The 17,212-nt window shown below is 40.4% G+C and overlaps 1 protein-coding gene across 5 annotated transcripts in view; it reads right to left on the bottom strand.

Annotated features, from left to right (window-relative positions):
* The window catches only part of MAPK10 (mitogen-activated protein kinase 10), a 90,636-nt gene that overhangs the window by 64,582 nt on the left and 8,842 nt on the right, over positions 1–17,212 (bottom strand). For 2 of the 5 annotated variants that reach the window (XM_085306324.1, XM_085306325.1), the window contains exon 2: positions 12,545–12,714. In XM_085306324.1, the coding sequence (XP_085162450.1) occupies positions 12,545–12,714 (170 nt within the window). Of the gene's footprint in view, positions 1–12,544; positions 12,782–17,212 lie in introns of those variants that run through there. The other 3 variants (XM_085306326.1, XM_085306328.1, XM_085306323.1) reach the window with 2 other exon arrangements.

Consider the following 17,212-nt stretch of genomic DNA (forward strand, 5'->3'; position numbering starts at 1 on the left):
ATGAGCGTTTTGAGTTTTAAGTATGTTTATATACTCTTCATCTGTGTATACTGTGCTAAATGGTCTATAGTTACCCTCTAAAAGTGACTCAGTTTTAGAATTGTAAAAACTGTACTTTTTGTTTTTGCTTATCACTAATTTTTATCTTATCACTAATCCAGTAGCTATTCTGCTAGCTGTCAAAATCTTCTGTAACTACCAACTTAGCAAACTGTATCTGGTCAGTGAAACAACCAGGTTTTGGCGGTTCTGCTTTAGAAGTACTCCAGGCCAAATTACTTTCCCTTACGTTCACGTGACACACTCCTGATGTCAACCTCACAGTTTCCAAACTGTGCTACACTACTCACTTTTTACAAGCTCAAGGATTTCCTGAATCCAGAGCAAAACAAAGATTTTTAAAATGATCCTAATTTGAGTTCCCTATCAATATTCAATGGCAGAAAATACAAGGTCAGAGGAGGCTACCGCGTGATCTGTAATTAAACATTTTGAGTAGGCACTTGCTGAGATTTGGAGAACGAGAGACTGAATCTGCCAAAGATATCCCTCAGTAGGTGTTCAGAACTCTCAACAGGGCACGTAAACTTTGGATAGCTTTCAGGATCTCTTGGGTTTCAAAGCAGCCAAGTCAGAAAAAGTCCAGTTTCTTTATTCAACAGCAATTTACAAGAACATGGAAATATGGACACTGAGGCAGATCCTGTGCACTTGGCATGAGTACCTGTATTTTCAAACTGGCAGCACATCGTAACTCTGGTATTTTTGAATCTACAACTGAAATAGAAAATAGCTACTATCTTCCACATCCTCCTCACAGTCCTAATTTAAAAGACCTGCTGGCTTGTCTGACAAACAGAACAAAAGCTGTCAGTTTGGAGAAAAAAAGAAACATTACCTAGTAACCTTTCTTTCTTTCTTACTGCATTTATTACCAATTAAAAAAATAAAATTCAACCAAGCACAAAGAAGGTATCATCAACAAATAATCATCTGTGGTGGTGAATGTTCATGAAGAAAAAAAAATCAATGTAAAAGCTTACCCCTAAGAAACTACTCAAATTTTAGTTTCCTAGAGTTAACCCTGTTATTTCTGCAAGAGTGTCCTAGGCATAGACAGAAGCAGATGATTCAAGGTCCTGAAACAGTAGTTAATGATCTTCTGGAAGGGAATGAAGTCAGTGCTCCTATGTATCACCTTCAACCTCCCAGCCAAAGGGCTGATCCACTGCTTGCCTCTATGCTGATGCTAATCCAGACAAAGTGAGTCGGTCTAACGCTTCCAGCATTATTAGGCCCGACTGAAGTAATTCTGTATCTACACTCGCTCATCACAGGGACATCTCTGACACAGGAAAGATACTAGGAGCTGAAACTGGTGCTTTGCAAGGACATAAACTGCTTTACCTGTTGCATACCAAGCTGAAATGCGCTTCAACAGGAACACAGTAATAAATTACTTTGGTTTAGGAATGCCCTTTTAGACCAGAACACACCAGAAGTGTCACGACATAGTGTTTTCAGCTTGTGAATAGGTATCAACCCTATTGTGACTGGATGGAGAAATATGACTCCATGAATCCAGGAAGATAAAGCCAAAACTCCCCAAGAAAAAAACAGAAAAAAACTTGATATCCTCTTTGCCTTCTGTTTTCACTCCTACCTTTGAGTCTTCTTGCTTTCTGCTCCCCTCTCCAGCTGACTCTCTCTCTTTCACTAAGTCTTGCCTATCCTGGTGAGTTTTCCTTCTCACCAAGATCTTACTTACATTGTTCACAAACTTCACCCAGGTTTCATCTACAACCTTTAATTTTATATACTGTTGAGGCTTTGCAACCTCTGTTACATCCTTCTTTCACTGTCATTGCTTTTTGCGCTTGCATATGGACACAAGATCTTGTGACAAGGGACAACCTTTAGTTTTCAGTAAAGCAAAAAATTTGAGAACATGCAATTCACATTAATATTGGTGAACAAATATCAGTAATACATGCTGACAAAGAAATCTGAATGAACTGAACTGGACTTCCTTCTAGACTGGCATTAATTTTTGTTTCAACTGTTTCTGTTTTTTGCTACCGTTCCTTTTACTTGGCTGCTCTGCCCTGTATCCCTACCTGATTCCATACAGTCCCAGCTATTTTTATACTTAAGGAGAAACCCATTGCTCCCAGCATGGATTGGCAGTACAGTTCTAGTAAAAGAGAACCGAATTGTTTAGTCTAAGTGCTGTAATGTCAAACACACAGTAATCCGGAGGACAGCTGCAAGGGGTCCTCTGTGCTGTAGCTTATCCTCCACATCAAAATTTATTTTTCATTTATTAGCTTACATCATTTCTACTTCAGAAAAGGTATTTTATGATTATTCTGCTTGAAGATTGTTTGCCTCTTCCAAATTTTAGACAGCAAAGAAAACCCGCAGACTCCACAAACTGCCTTTCCATGCACACACGCTAGCTGTTATTGAGGTGAGGGAAAATGGCACAAAGAAAACGGATTTCCACAAAACAGTTCCACAGCAATGTCATACTTTTTACAGCAATCACCCTGTGCCTAGCAATATAAAGTATTATTATACTAAGCTATTTGTGTGGAAACTTAACTATCCTAACTATCCTTCTAAACCTTCAGATCTTCAGGAACAAGCAGAGACGCACTGTGTGGCACAAATAAGGGAAGGCTATGCCCAGGAAAATACCTAGTCATCTGAAGTCAACAGTGAGAAGAGGGGGGAAGAGTGTGCAGGATGCTTGCCGAAGCATGCCTGAAGAAAATCTCTCTCTGGTACCTCCCCTGGGGAGAGAATATTCTTTATTTCAGTGGTGACAGGATTTCAAGTTAATAGAGCTAAGTTTGAACTCCCTTAAGGAATGACTGCAAATTACAACTCTGATTTCTTGCTTGCACTGACATTTGTCTACGGCTGACTTCCAAGCAAAGACAATTTGAGACAACAGGAGAAGCAAAGAGAGTTTCATAAATCTGTCTGACATATCAAGGTGTGAGAATGAGATAAAGTCAATGTGAGAAAAGGGAGATCAGACAGTAACCAAAAGGGAGTCCTTAACAGGGGAGTAGCAAAGAGGTGCTGCTCACCTGGGAGGGAGTTAAAAAATGTTACTACCCATTAGCCAGAAATGTAAATTAAAATGAATTTACATCAGCCACCACAAAAGTTGTTCTATACAACAAGTTAAAGCTAAGCAAATACCAGTTATTGCTGTGCAGCTATAGAATTTGCAAATAGATTACATACTCCAACTTTTGAAATGGCTCTAATAGAATCACACATGCTTATCCTATCATGCTCACCAGCACACCTGCTCTATAGCTGAGAGCTATACTGATCCAACTGAAAATACTGAGTGCAAATTCTCAACTGAGTGTGAAAGTACCACTATATCCTGTGGTTTAAGCCCAAATTAAGTGAGTGTTGCTATCAGGATTTGCAAAAAAAAAAAAAAAAAAAAAAAAAAAAAAAAATGCTGTGCAGTTTTAAAACAGCTTATTTTGTTTTTAACAAACCCTCTGATGTGAAAACATGAATAGATTTTGCCTGCACAACTACTGTAGTCATGAAAAGGCTAGAGACTATAAAGGCTATATTATCACATTATAAAGGCTAGAGGAAAATGGACAGAGTTAGAGATATAGGCAGTCTGAGTACTTTAGAGATTGTATCTCCGATCTCTTTGCTAGCAGACAGCACCATGGGATGTTTTACTGTGTACCATTTGTGATTACCAGAATTCAAATTATGTCTTACATTTTTGTGTACCTGTAAGGGGAAATGAAACATGAAAAGATAAACATGAAATATGTGTGGACTTCTTTCCTACCAGGAGTGTACACAGTTAGACAGAAAAAGGCCACAACAAAAAAAAATTAGAAATATTTTTTTGTCAAGTAATCACATGTCAGTCTGTATTTTTTTTTTATCACTTCAAGCTTTTGAAGAAAAAAATCCTAATATCAACAATAATTTTTGCTCAAACATTGCATATCAGGTACCTATGCCATTTAGAAACAAGTCTATCCTGTCTCAGGTCCATTCATGCACTATCGCTGAGTATATATTTTATGTTTTCTGCTTCTTTCCCTCTTATACTGAAGGTATTAGCACACAGAGAAGTTTTAAGGATCAAAGCAAACATGGAGTAGGAGTTCTTTATTCTTAAGGACAATTAACTGTTAGACCGTTTTTCAATTGTCTTATTATGTACAGTTTGATGGCTGTTCTCTTTAATCCTCATGGTAGTTTCTTCTACACCAAGCCGAGTTACTTGCTGGGTCATTAGTGAGAGCATTACAAGACACTCTTCACTCTCACCCCATATCCAAGCAAACTGTCTCTGAAGACATACTGCTAGAAGAATTGTAACAACATTACAAATCTGTCCAATTTATATAAGCACCTTCACTCCAGATATTCCATTAGGGCTAGAGCCCAGATCCACAGAGATACTACATCTCTGTTGTTCCTACTGGGAGCCTCTCAGTATCTTAAAATTCCCCTGCTAGTCTTCCAAATTCCAGATACAATTTGGAGATTTGATATCTTTCTGAAGAATCTGTAAATTTACAAGCTGTAAATTTATCAGAAAGAAAAAAACAGAATGTAGATTTCAGCTGTACATCAGAGGGTGCTCAATAGCTAACCAAATGTGTGTAAATAAATGTTACCATTTCAGAGCAATGATTTGCTAGAAAATCCTGAGAACTCTAAAGCCTGAACACAAATTGCAGAAAAATACTGCAATATACAGATGAATAAGCAAAGCTTGATGTTTGCTGTGAGTTTACTTATGGTTGATGTTTGCTGTGAGTTTACTTATGGTATTTCAGCATTGAAGAACTCCTCAAAGTGAAAAAAACTTTCTAGGTACACCTTAAACCATACATTTTGGGGGAAAAAATCTCACCAGCTGTTGCCATTGTATGAGATGCTATTAGTATCAGGAAACACCAGAGAATTTGTTTAAACTGATCTGCTCATTTCACCAACAGTAAGAGTAATAGCTCAAAGTCAAACCTCACATCTATTTTCTATGTTCCTCTCATACGAAACACTTTGTAAAGCTCTCTGAAGGGTCTCTTCAAAAACCTCCTGAGGAGTCGAATGTCAAAGCATGTCAGTAAAAGCACACAACAGCATGAGAAAGGGAACACAAGCTGAACTAATGGATACAAATTGGAGAATCATTAACAGAACAAGSTAAATCCACAGCATCATCCAACAGAATTTTAAGCACACAAAGCCTGCATGATTTGAATAGGTAACTGAAATGCAATTAACTGAACTCAGGGATGTATGCTGTGTGTTGTTTCGTATGAAAGACTGTGGCTGACAAAACAACCACCACCACCCTTTTCAGGGCCGGGAAAATTCTACTGCAAGTATGTCTGGGGACATTGTTTATTTGATTTTTCTTCTAAATTAAATGTGTTCTTTCTTCTCTTGTTAGTTAGAGATCTATCCCTTGGCCAGGACACCTCTGAACTTCAGTGGAACTATGCTGCTTTATACAAGCGGAAATGTAGACATCTACCCATGAATACGGTATTTCAGTGCAGTAGCACATAAAGAAATCAAAATAATATTATTGAAATAGCAGCGTAACAATGGAGACATACATTCACCTCTGAACAATTTTAATATACCAGTTTTTAACTAAGCAAGAGAAATAAGGTTGTGCCTAAACTGTAAGACTAAGACATGTTCACCCTTCTCTGTAGCTTTTTCATTGGACCATAGCAAAACCATAGCCTAGWCTTATTTTATCAGAAGGGGGTCAGTGTAAGGTAAAAAGTAACAAACATGCTTTTCTTTGGTCTGTACCATTATTTCCATTGCAGTATCACTTTGGAGCCTTACTCTCAGGCCAGGAGTCAGTTGTGCTACACAAAAAGAGAAGTGAAGTATACCCTCATAAAAAAGGGCTTAAAAGTTTTTGCAGGAAAAAAAATCATATTTTCTTCACCATTTCCTGGCACATCCCACACAGAAGGTTATCATATTAAACTCAATTTATTTTTAACAATTCTGTTGATTGTATATGTTTGTATCTTCACAGACCTACACYGGAAATCTATGGGTTGCAAGAAGATTCCTTATAATAAATGTCCCAATCTACATAATATGTGAATACACAGAGAATTAGAGAATGTTTTAGCAAAATCCACCTTAACAATCTTCCACAACGAATACTGTGACATATTAGAATATTTCCCTGTGATAATTCCAAGAAGAACATCAACAGTTAGATACCCTGCATTGCACAGAATTTGCCCCTCTCCCCCTTTCTGACCACTTTCCTGATTGCTTTAGGGAAAGAATCGGTGATACAAGCAACAATGAGCACTATGATCACAACAGCATGATCTGGAAGAAGATCTCTGCATTCCTTAAGAGTTCACTGCTAAATAACAACTGAATCACAAAGGAAAAACCTATAGCAATGTTAAGTAACATAGCAGGCTGTTGGTTGATTTACTGACTCTACTTGTTAAAGGGAACTCAAGGAAGACACCGCATCCTCTTTGGTCTTCTGGCTCAAAGACACCATCAAATCATTGCACCAGCTCAGAAAAAACAAACAACCCACCCCACCAAATTCCTGAAATTACTACTTCAAGTTGTTTTATATTCTCTTCCAGATCTGAAAACAAGGAACTTTTTTTAGACTTGTAGAACATCCACTGAAGAGCTATCGGGATTCTCCAAAATTGTCCTCAAAATATCATTCCTGTCCCCATGTCCYTCCCCTAAAAACATAAGAACTTCTTCCATAAACTAAATACCATAAAGCACTTCCCAGTTAACACTGTTCTGACCAGTTGATGTGCTGCTAGTCCATATGCCAACATCCTACAGCAGGAAAGCCTGCCTTAAGTCTCTACAAATCCTGAAATGTTTTCCTTGATGATTTCTGTTGAAAGATATCAGCAGGCTTATCTATTTCATCCTCACCAGACAACTCTGCCTTTAGTAACTAGCACTTTTTCCTGATAATGGACACAGGTTTGTGCAATAATGGACTTCCCTGAAAACAGCAACCATTCAAAACGCATCAAAAAAGGGCCCTCCAACATCAGTACATTTCTGTTCTTTCTATGCAACATTATTATCTCTCTCCTTCCCCCCTCATCCAAACTGTCCGTATTTTACATGATAAAATGACCTCTCTCGTTGCCTCTGAGAAAATACAGAAGTTGCCACCTTTCCTGCCTTCTAACATTGCAAAGGAGTATCAGCTACCCTTCTCTCAGGTGGTGTGAAGTTGTACATACCTAACTAAACTCAAAACCCTGTTCCCAATTCATATTTACCTTGGAAATTTTCTAATTCAGACATGAAAAACAATTTGTATGCTCAAAAGCCAGTATATTTTTTCCAGCAACAGTAGTTGCTCTAATAAAAAATGGTACCTCTATCTACAAACTTTGTTTCACCTATGTCTTATGATCACCGCTGGCTATAATAATATGACAACATTATGCAAACATACCTTATCTAGTCTTTTTCACAGATGGCAGTGAGCTGTACACAGAGCAAACAACCTACACTCTCATTAATAGTAGTTTTTTTGTAGAGAGAAGTGAAGCATCCCTGATCAAAAAATTTCAGACTTTTCCCTTTCTTCCTGTTGACAAAAATAATTTTGTGAACATAGCTAACACAAATCCCATTGAAAGCTCCTACAATTAATTTCAGAAGACGCTGAATGCAGTATGAGTACCATTTTCTCACAGAATTTACGATTGTTTCACATGGGCACAACTGTAACTAACACTCATACCATACGGTTTGCTGTTCTTCACAGAATTTTAATAAATCATCATCCCCTGAAGAACCCTCTTTAATACTCCTGTATCAAAAAAATAATTTTGTTTTTGATGCAATACTCAGAATACTGAAATAAAATCAGATATCTTAACTTCTTTCATAATCACGTTCCCTSTATCTTGTAACTGTTTCTGTCCTTTGACATGCATTATTTTTCACTGAAATTCACATGATCATGTTGAAATCTATTTATAGAATTGTATGAGAGAGACTTCAGTACTCTGTAAGTTTGTCCCTGTATCCTGGAACACAACTTTCACAGCAGCTTAAAAAACAACGGGTGTCTCCTCCCTTTCCCTCTGCCTCTACAGTTAGTTCACAGGCTGCCACCATCCTGCCTGTGCAGGCATATTGGGCAGTTTCTGCAAATATACAGTCTTCCCATCACAGAATGGTTGAGGTTGGAAGAGACCTTTCAAAGTCCAATCAAAGCAGGAGCACCCAGAGCAGGTTGCCCAGGACCATGTCTGGATGGCTTTTGAAGATCTCCAAGGATAGAGACACCAGAGCCTCTCTGGACAGCCTGTTCCAGTGGTTGACCAACCTTACAGGAGAAAACTGCTCTCTTATGCTTAAAAGGAATTCTCAGTATTTCAAATTTTGACCTTTTCTTCTTGTCCTGACAGCGGACGCCATCAAAAAGTTGTTTGTCTCCATCTTCCTTACTCCTGCCGTCACATATTTTACACTCCAATGAGATCCAACCTTCTCTCCTCCAGGCTGAAAGGTCCCAGCTCTTTCAGCTTCTCCTCATGTGACAGATGCTCCAGTCCCTTCACCATCTTTGTGGCCCTTCACTGGACTCACTCTGGTAGCTCCATGTATTCCCTTGTACCGGGGAGCCCAGAACCGGACCCAGCACTCGAGATGAGGCCTCACCAGCGCTGAGCAGAGGGGCAGGATCACCTCCCTTGACCTGCTGGCAACACTCTTCCCTAATCCAGCCCAAGGTGCCGTTGGCTGCCTTTGCTGCAAGCGCACATTGCTGACTCATGTCCAGCTTACTGTCCACTATGTATATTACTAAAAGAGAAGCCACGGGATTAAAATCTGTGTTGCCAGTAAGTACAGTTCAGTCCTCTGGRTAGTGCTGAGATGATTCTTGGTATAGAATACAAATGTGTATGTTGTATCTAATCAGTACTGAGGGACTTGATATCAAATAGCTGACCATCTATTAAATAGGTCCSCTGCTTTTCAAGATGCGGGAATTGCAGATGTGTGGCCAAGTACTAGACAAAGCAGAGCAAGTCAACAGCAGCTCAGTGCTTTCAGGGTAGGGCAGAYAGTAGGGGCTCTGCTTGCCAGCTGTGAAAGTCAAGAAACGGGTTGCTTAACTGCAACTSCTGGCAGCAGCTCAGTCCTTAAAGACTGAGTTGACATTTACCAGTAATACTCTGCTCTACCTTCATCGCTCTGTAAAACCAGCTGCTACTATGTACTAAGCTAGTTCTGGATCAGCAAATTGTATGTCACTTCCCAGCTCTCTGAGGAGCATCTGGGGAGCTTGTCATTCTGGCCAGATAGCCATTAGTGTCCTTTTGCCTACTATTATATGGAAGCAGGTGCCAGAATCAGTGCATGCTGCATTCTGTAGTGTTAGCCATGAGCAGCTCTGCTGAGAAGCCTAAGCTGAGACCCCATGAACTATTCTACCTGTATGTGCACTTGGCAGAGGGAGCAGTCAGGAATCACCCAGTCAGCTCCTATACCTTTCTTAGTTCTGGCAGTAAGAGCTAGAGTTGCATTCCAAATCCATCATTCTTGAACAACAAATAAATAAGTGCACAACAGAGCCACTGAATCTAAAAGAGAATACAACACAGAATCTTCCCCTTTATTTTCATGGAGGCCCTTCTCAGGATTGTTCTTTGTAAAAGAACAAGATGAGCAAGGCAAAATATCTCCTCTACCAGACTCAGCTGCCATTCTCAGGATGCTGAGTTCCATAATGTTCCAGACTACATAAGGTGTAGGGAACAGCAGGAAAAAAATAGTTATTCCCTATCTTCTGCCAACAAAAATTGCATTTTGTTGCTCAAACCAAAAGACAATGGACAATGTTCCTCTTTTAGAAGGACAGGGTAGGAAAATGAAAAATATTTCTGCTATCTCTTGGTTAATGCTGAAACATTTCCAAATTATTGAGATTCTCCCAAGGAAAATTACGCACTATAATCATAAATAGGAAGGTTTTGAGCACAATTTTGCCTTACTTAAATTCACCTGCTTTTTTTCCTAGGTGTACCTCTGTATCAATCAAAAATATAATATCTGCAGTAAGAACTTACGCAATTCAAAACAGCTGAAGATTTTTTTTACCATGTATTGTCCTCCCTTAGCTAAATTATATATAATGAGCTCATATATTTTTTTCATTAATTTGCCACTTTACCACTAATTCTTCATCTTTTGCTCTAGTTTGCTAATACATTTCTACTAAATTATGGTTTTTATACATATATACGGCATGCATATATATATATATATATATATATGTATGTATGTATGTATATGTAAGGTACAAGACAGCAGGTATTAAAAAAAAAAAAAGAAAATGATCTTCCCCATCTGTCATGTAATACTTTTACATCTGCATCCCAAAGTGTCAAGGGGCCTTTTATGGCTTTGTCATGCTGCTTTTTCATGTATGGGAATTTACATCAACTTTCACTTGAAGCTATTTATTTGCTCATTTGATTTTCTGATTTGAGGCTTTACTAATTTTGCCTGAACTCTTAGGATAAAAGACAAATTCACAGGACGTTATTGGTTTTATTTAGATGTGCTTAACTTCATACTTTCTGTTGCTCATCATTGATCATTACAATTCTGTTACAGGCAGGCTCAACAAAATCTGATTTCCCTCTTAAACAAATAGCTGTAGGAGAAAACATTGGTTGCTGTTTATGGAAGTAGACAACTAGTGCAAAATGAACATTGATGATATTTAATAGAATCAGTAAGGTTGTAAGGGACTGCTGGAGATCATCTAGTCCAGCCTCCTTGCTCAAGCAGGGTCACCTACAGCATGGTAGACAGGGTTGCATCCAGGTGGGCCTTGAAGATCTCCGGAGAAGGAGACTCCACAATCTCTCCAGGCAACCTGGTCCAGGGCTCTGTCACCCTCACAGYGAAGAAATTCCCCCTCACGTTCAGGTGGAACTGCCTGTGCTTCAATTTCTGCCCATTGCCTCTTGTCCTGTCACACGGGACAACTGAAAAGAGTTTGTCCCCTTTCCCTTGACACCCTCCCTTCAGGTACTTGTACACACTGATAAGATCACCCCTCAGACTTCTCAGTTTAGCCCCAGGCTAAACAGGCCCAGCTCTCGCAGCCGTTCCCCATAGGGCAGATGCTCCAGCCCTCTGATCATCCTCGTAGCCCTATGCTGGACTCTCTCCAGTAGCTCCAGGTCTCTCTTGGACTGGGGARCCCACAACTGGACACAGTACTCGAGATGAGGCCTCACCAGGGCTGAGGAGAGGGGCAGGATCACCTCCCTCCACCTGCTGGCAACACTCTTCCCAATGCACCCCAGGACATCGTTGGCCTTCCTGGCCACAAGGGCACATTGCTGGCTCATGGTCAACTTGTYRTCCAYCAGCACTCCCAGGTCCTTCTCTGCAGAGCTGCTCTCCAGCAGGTCAGCTCCCAGCTTGTACTGGTGCATAGGGTTATTCCTCCCTGTTTCTTTCTCAAAGCTGACTTTCAACTACCCTCTAGTCCTTTTATGTTAATGATAAAAAATAAAGTATTTGATACTCTAAATCAATGTTTGGACTTGCATGATCTGGAAGTCTGTAAGTGATAGACTAAGTATGCGCTGCTAATTATCGCTACACTGTGAATTACAGTGTCAATGCCAGCTTATCCACAGATTGAATCCTGCTTGCCTTACCATTCCATCTAATTGTGAGGTAACATGCACTCCGTGAAAATCAGAAAAGAGCACTGATAAACACAACAGACGGAACTGGACTTCATCTCTGATGAAGTTATACAGAGAAAGTCATAAGTGTTAAGCTCCCTAATGCRCAGTAATTAACATAGTAACAAATGCCTGGGCAGAGGTGTTCAAATACAAGCCACTGTAAGTGAAACTGAAGAGCTATCTCTAAAAATGCAGAGGCAAAGGCCAAAGAGGATACCACATCACCTTTGAATATAATCATTTAGAATTACATGAGCCTTATGTATTATTAAGAATAGCTACTGTATTCATGTCTTTTGTTTGCATTACTCACATTACTAAATGTCTTTCAAAAATAAAGTAGACATTACTAGTTATCTCAATTCTTAAGCCTTCCATTTGGAAAGTCTGAGAACGCTATGAGATATGACCCGTTTCTACATAACTCTTAGAGACTTGTACAGTATGAAGAGTAAAGTTACAAGGCTTACTTGGGATATAATTTGCATTGCCTCTGCAAATAGTGCCACAGTTGTCAATCATGATAAGATCTTTCTCCTGCTTTTTTTCTAGTTACTTTTTGCTGTGTGGAGAAACAAACCTAATGCTATCATTCTCATCAGCAAGAGAATTTATCAGAGAATCACTAGGCTCCTTTTGCCTCAGGATATCTATTGCTTGACTGTTATTTTTGCAATTTTAGATAGTGTCTATAGCTAGCAAACTGTGAATAAATGCAAAAGGCACCATTGAAAAGCATAGGAGAAACTGCTGCTACTTACCAAACTATTCCCTGAGCCCCAGAGCCAATAGGTTTCAAGTTTTGGTAGCGTTTGAGAACTGTGAAGGTCGAGTCACCTACTTCCACACTGTAGAACTGGTTGTCAACTTTGCTTTTGCTCATGTTGTAATGTTTGGCAATATATGACACATCCACTTGCTTCCCAAATCCCTGTTGTAGAGAAGAAGGGAAAGGGGAGAGGAAAAAAAAAAGAAAGAAAGAAAGAAAGAAACCAAGTCTGGTGAAGTATCACAACATTAACGAAACATAGACTGTCTAGCTTTCAAATTTGAATTCCTGCTGTTTTAGGCTCATTGTTGCAGATGTGCATGCAGCCTCAAATGTTTTCAAAGACTCTATCAAACCCTCTTTCACCCAGGAGGTTGCTTTTAAAAAGCCAGTGGTTAAAGGAAGCTAGTGAACTCTCCCACTTCATGGTTGTAATATACTTATTCTCAACTACTGGTCTCTGCTTGCCGTTATTGCTACTTTGTAACTGCAGGCTCAGGTGTTGACCCTGTTTCTGCCCTCMTTTGCACTGCAAAAAGGATCTTATTTTAGTATGAGCAGACTTGCATCAGTGTTCAAATGGGATAAGAGATACAGGAAATAGCCTSTTCATCACTGTTCAGATAGATAGAGCAAACATACTAATCCACATGAGCGGTAAAACTTTCCCTAAGCATATGATAAAAGTCTTGAGAGCCTTCCAACAGGAGTTGGAAAAGAAACAGATGGGACAGTTCATGAGAGGTATTTCAAACTGACCTGGCTCCTGGATAGTAGCTCAGGAGGTCTTTGCAAGTTCTATGTTTCTAAGAACAGAAGGGTTGCTGTCAYGATCTGAAAAATGCATTACTCCCAGCCAAAGACCAATTTTCATGAAACACACAAATTCCTACAAACCTTCTCTGCTTACATGAAAAGTAGCACTACAGAGCTGTAACCTTGCTCAAATTCATGGAACTAGTATGCAAAAATCTCCAGAGAAGGAGACTCCACAATCTCTCCAGGCAACCTCTTCCAGTGCTCCGTCACCCTCACAGGGAAGAAGTTGTTCTTATATTCAGGTGGAACTTCCYGTGTTTCAGTTTGTGCCCGTTGCCTCTCATCCTGTCCCTGGGCACCATTGACAACGCTCCTGCCCCATCCTCTTGACACTCTCCCTTCAGGTACTTGTACGCACTGATAAGATCACCCCTCAGACTTCTCAGTTTAGCCCCAGGCTAAACAGGCCCAGCTCTTGCAGCTTTTCCTCACAAGAGAGATGCTCCAGTCCCCTAATCATCTCCATAGCCCTACGCTGGACTCTCTCCAGTAGCTCCAGGTCTCTCCTGTACTGGGGAGCCCASAACTGGACGCAGTACTCGAGATGAGGCCTCACCAGGGCTGAGGAGAGGGGCAGGATCACCTCCCTCCACCTGCTGGCAACACTCTTCCCAATGCACCCCAGGASAYCRTTGGCCTTCYTGGCCACAAGGGCACATTGCTGGCTCATGGTCAACTTGTCRTCCATCAGCACTCCCAGGTCCTTCTCTGCAGAGCTGCTCTCCAGCAGGTCAGCYCCCAGCTTGTACTGGTGCHTAGGGTTATTYCTCCCTAGGTGCAGGACTCTGCACTTGCCCTCGTTGAACCTCATGAGGTTCCTCTCTGTCCAACTCTTCAGCCTGTCCAGGTCTCTCTGAATGGCAGCACAGCCCTCAGCTGTCTCAGCCACTCCTCCCAGCTTGGTAGCATCAGCAGACTTGCTGAGGAGGCAACTCTGTCCCTTCATCCAGGTCACTGATGAAAAAGATGAACAGGATGGGGCCCAGTACTGAGCCCTGGGGGATGCCACTAGCCGCAGGCCTCCAACTGGTCTCCACGCCACTGATGACGACCTTCTGAGCTCTGCCTTTCAGCCAGTTCTCAATTCACCTCACTATCCACTCGCCTAACCCACAGTTCCAGTGTCGAAAGCCTTGCTGAAGTCAAGGTACACAACGTCCACTGCTCTGCCCTCAGCTACCCAGCCAGTCATTCCATCAGAGAAGGCTATCAGATTGATTAAACATGATTTCCCCTTGGTGAATCTATGCTGACTGCTCCTGATCACCTTCTTTTCCTCCACATGTCTGGAGGTGACACCCAGAATGAGCTGTTCCATCACCTTCCCAGGGATGGAGGTGAGGCTGATCAGCTTTGCTGGTCTTCTTTCTCCTTGGGATGCACCACTCTTAAGCTTGGAAGAAGTGATGCTTGAATACTAGCCAGCTCTCTTGGATCCTCCTTCCTTCTAGGGCCCTAATCCATAGGATTCCTTCAAGTAGGTCCCTGAAGAGGCCAAAATTTGCTCTCCTGATGTCCAAGGCTGTGGTCCTACTTATTGCCTTGCTTCCTCCACAAAGGATCCTGAACTCCACCATCTCATGGTCACTGCAGCCAAGGCTGCCCCCAACCTTCCTATCTCCAACCAGTTGTTCTTTGTTTGCCAGTACAAGGTCCAGCAGCATACCTCTCCTCATTGGCTCCTCCACCATCTATGTTAAAAAGTTATCATCAATGCTCTACAGGAGCCTCTTGAAGCACAGGCTACTAGGATTGGAAACAAAGATGCCTTCTTGTGCCCTTCTGCAAGAACTACTGCACAAACTGCTGTGTCTGTTCACTGCCTGTTAGCTGCACTCTCTTGACAATTTTATGGCTACTAGTGAGTTTAATTCATTGAAGAATATAGAGCTAAGTATATGATAGTTTTGAGATAAAAATCAGAATTAAATGGTTGCAACTCCAAGTTCTACATGCACATGTGATGCTGAAGGCTTCTACAGGATGTAGAAGTTCAACATGTTGCAGATCTGTCCTCAAGCAGTTGATGATATGCTCATGGAAAGCTGATAGAGTTTTCCCAATACTTTCTCCAAGAGTAGAAGCAAGGCCCAAATGTGCATCTCCATTGCACATGCCTTCCTCTGCCTGTGCATTCATTTGTAGTGCTCTCAAATGTTGCTTCTGTATTTTCTTATTTGCTCTATTATAAACTGCTTTTCCAAAATGTCTAAACAATCAACCATGTTATGTGACTACTAAACACTAAGTCCAATTTTGATGGGCCAGAGAAAAGTGAAAAGTTTATCTGGAGGATATTATTCTTCCATTTTAAAAAGACATAATGCCAGTGTTCCATGGAGCTGCTGATTAAAAATAGAAAACTGACCTTGCCAAGTTTTGGGTTCTTGAGTTGCCTTAGGATGATTAATGTTCTATTTCTGTCAATTATCTCACTGAAATGACCATTCTCATTGGGTAACATTGCTTAATTCTAACTGCTTCATTTAGAGAATTCATTCCAAACATTCTAATAAATGCAGTTGTTCATTCAAATAGAAAATATAATTTTAGAAAACCAATTAGAAACATTACGTTTACTTATGAACCAGACACAGAACAAGGATTTTTTTTAAAACATAGAAAGTAAGATATTTACAGACGCTGACACAGTGTGAAATTTAAGCTTAAGTACAACATCATTAATGAATCTGAAAAAGGTTTGAATTTCTGTCATCTGAAGAAGAAAGAAACAAAGAAAGATGRCATCTGATTTGTAGCCTTAGTCTTAAAACTCCTTACACTTTGTGAGAGAGATACATGTACTTGGTGAGCTCAATTATTGATACTAAACCTAGAACTGAGAGGATGCATTTTTATATTATGCTCCTGACAGACAGGAAATAATCCCAGCTACCTCTGCCTAGACAAACACATTTGCAGCTTGTTTTATTCTGATGCCATTACCAGAACAATGCAGACAATATTCAGCATTAACAGCCTTTACTCTCAAACCAATGTTATGTAAAGTGTCAGCATATTAGCTGCATTCCTTAGTGAGCCTGACTGCAGTCAGCTCCTCTGGAACTACAGATACAGCGACTTTAGAACAAGCGAGATGACTGTATTCAGGCTTGGGTGAGCCAGAGCTGCCATGACTTGTCTGCATCCTCGCTCATGAGATACCCGACAGTGAGTCATGTGGTAGGAAGATACATGGAAGAAGATTTGTTTTGTCATTCTAAATTTAGAATCCTGCACAACCCAAATTACTTGTTTTTAAATCAGACTGACCCTATGAACTGCTGGCCTCAGGAATTTTGTGACATCTACAGCAGGACTTCTAAGCTACTACAGCTCCTGCAGGTGTTTATTTTTAGTCCAGCCTTATGATCAATTAAAACAGCCTAGAAGATCCAGTCATTTGGATAATTAAAGCATGCARTTGCCTCAGTCATTTCAATAGCAATTCAAGCAACGTTGTGGGACACAGAGGACCACAACTGGTAAGATCTGTTTAGAACACACCAGCGTCTTGATAAGCAGATGCACTCTGCGTAACATAGACCAATCCTGCAAAAATCTTAATAGTGTATGACGAGAAAGACTAATGATTTATTTTTTCATAGAGTTGTTTTGTTTACTTTTTAGAGTAACATTTTCTCAATCTTATAACCTTGCGAGCTGTAAGGAGCTTTGACAGAAAAGACTAACACCAAGAAATTTTTGCAAAATTCAAGACAGGCTGACTTAGTCTGAAGTTCATTCTAAGCAGAATGCCCACTGTGAGCGACAAACACTTTAGCCTTGTAGACAGAGCACACAGTCTTCAGGTCACTTATTAATTTGCTTCCTCACATGC

Source organism: Rhea americana, unplaced genomic scaffold (assembly GCF_003343005.1).
Source record: "Rhea americana isolate MKP2758 unplaced genomic scaffold, rheAme1 scaffold_237, whole genome shotgun sequence".
NCBI classification, from domain to species: domain Eukaryota; kingdom Metazoa; phylum Chordata; class Aves; order Rheiformes; family Rheidae; genus Rhea; species Rhea americana.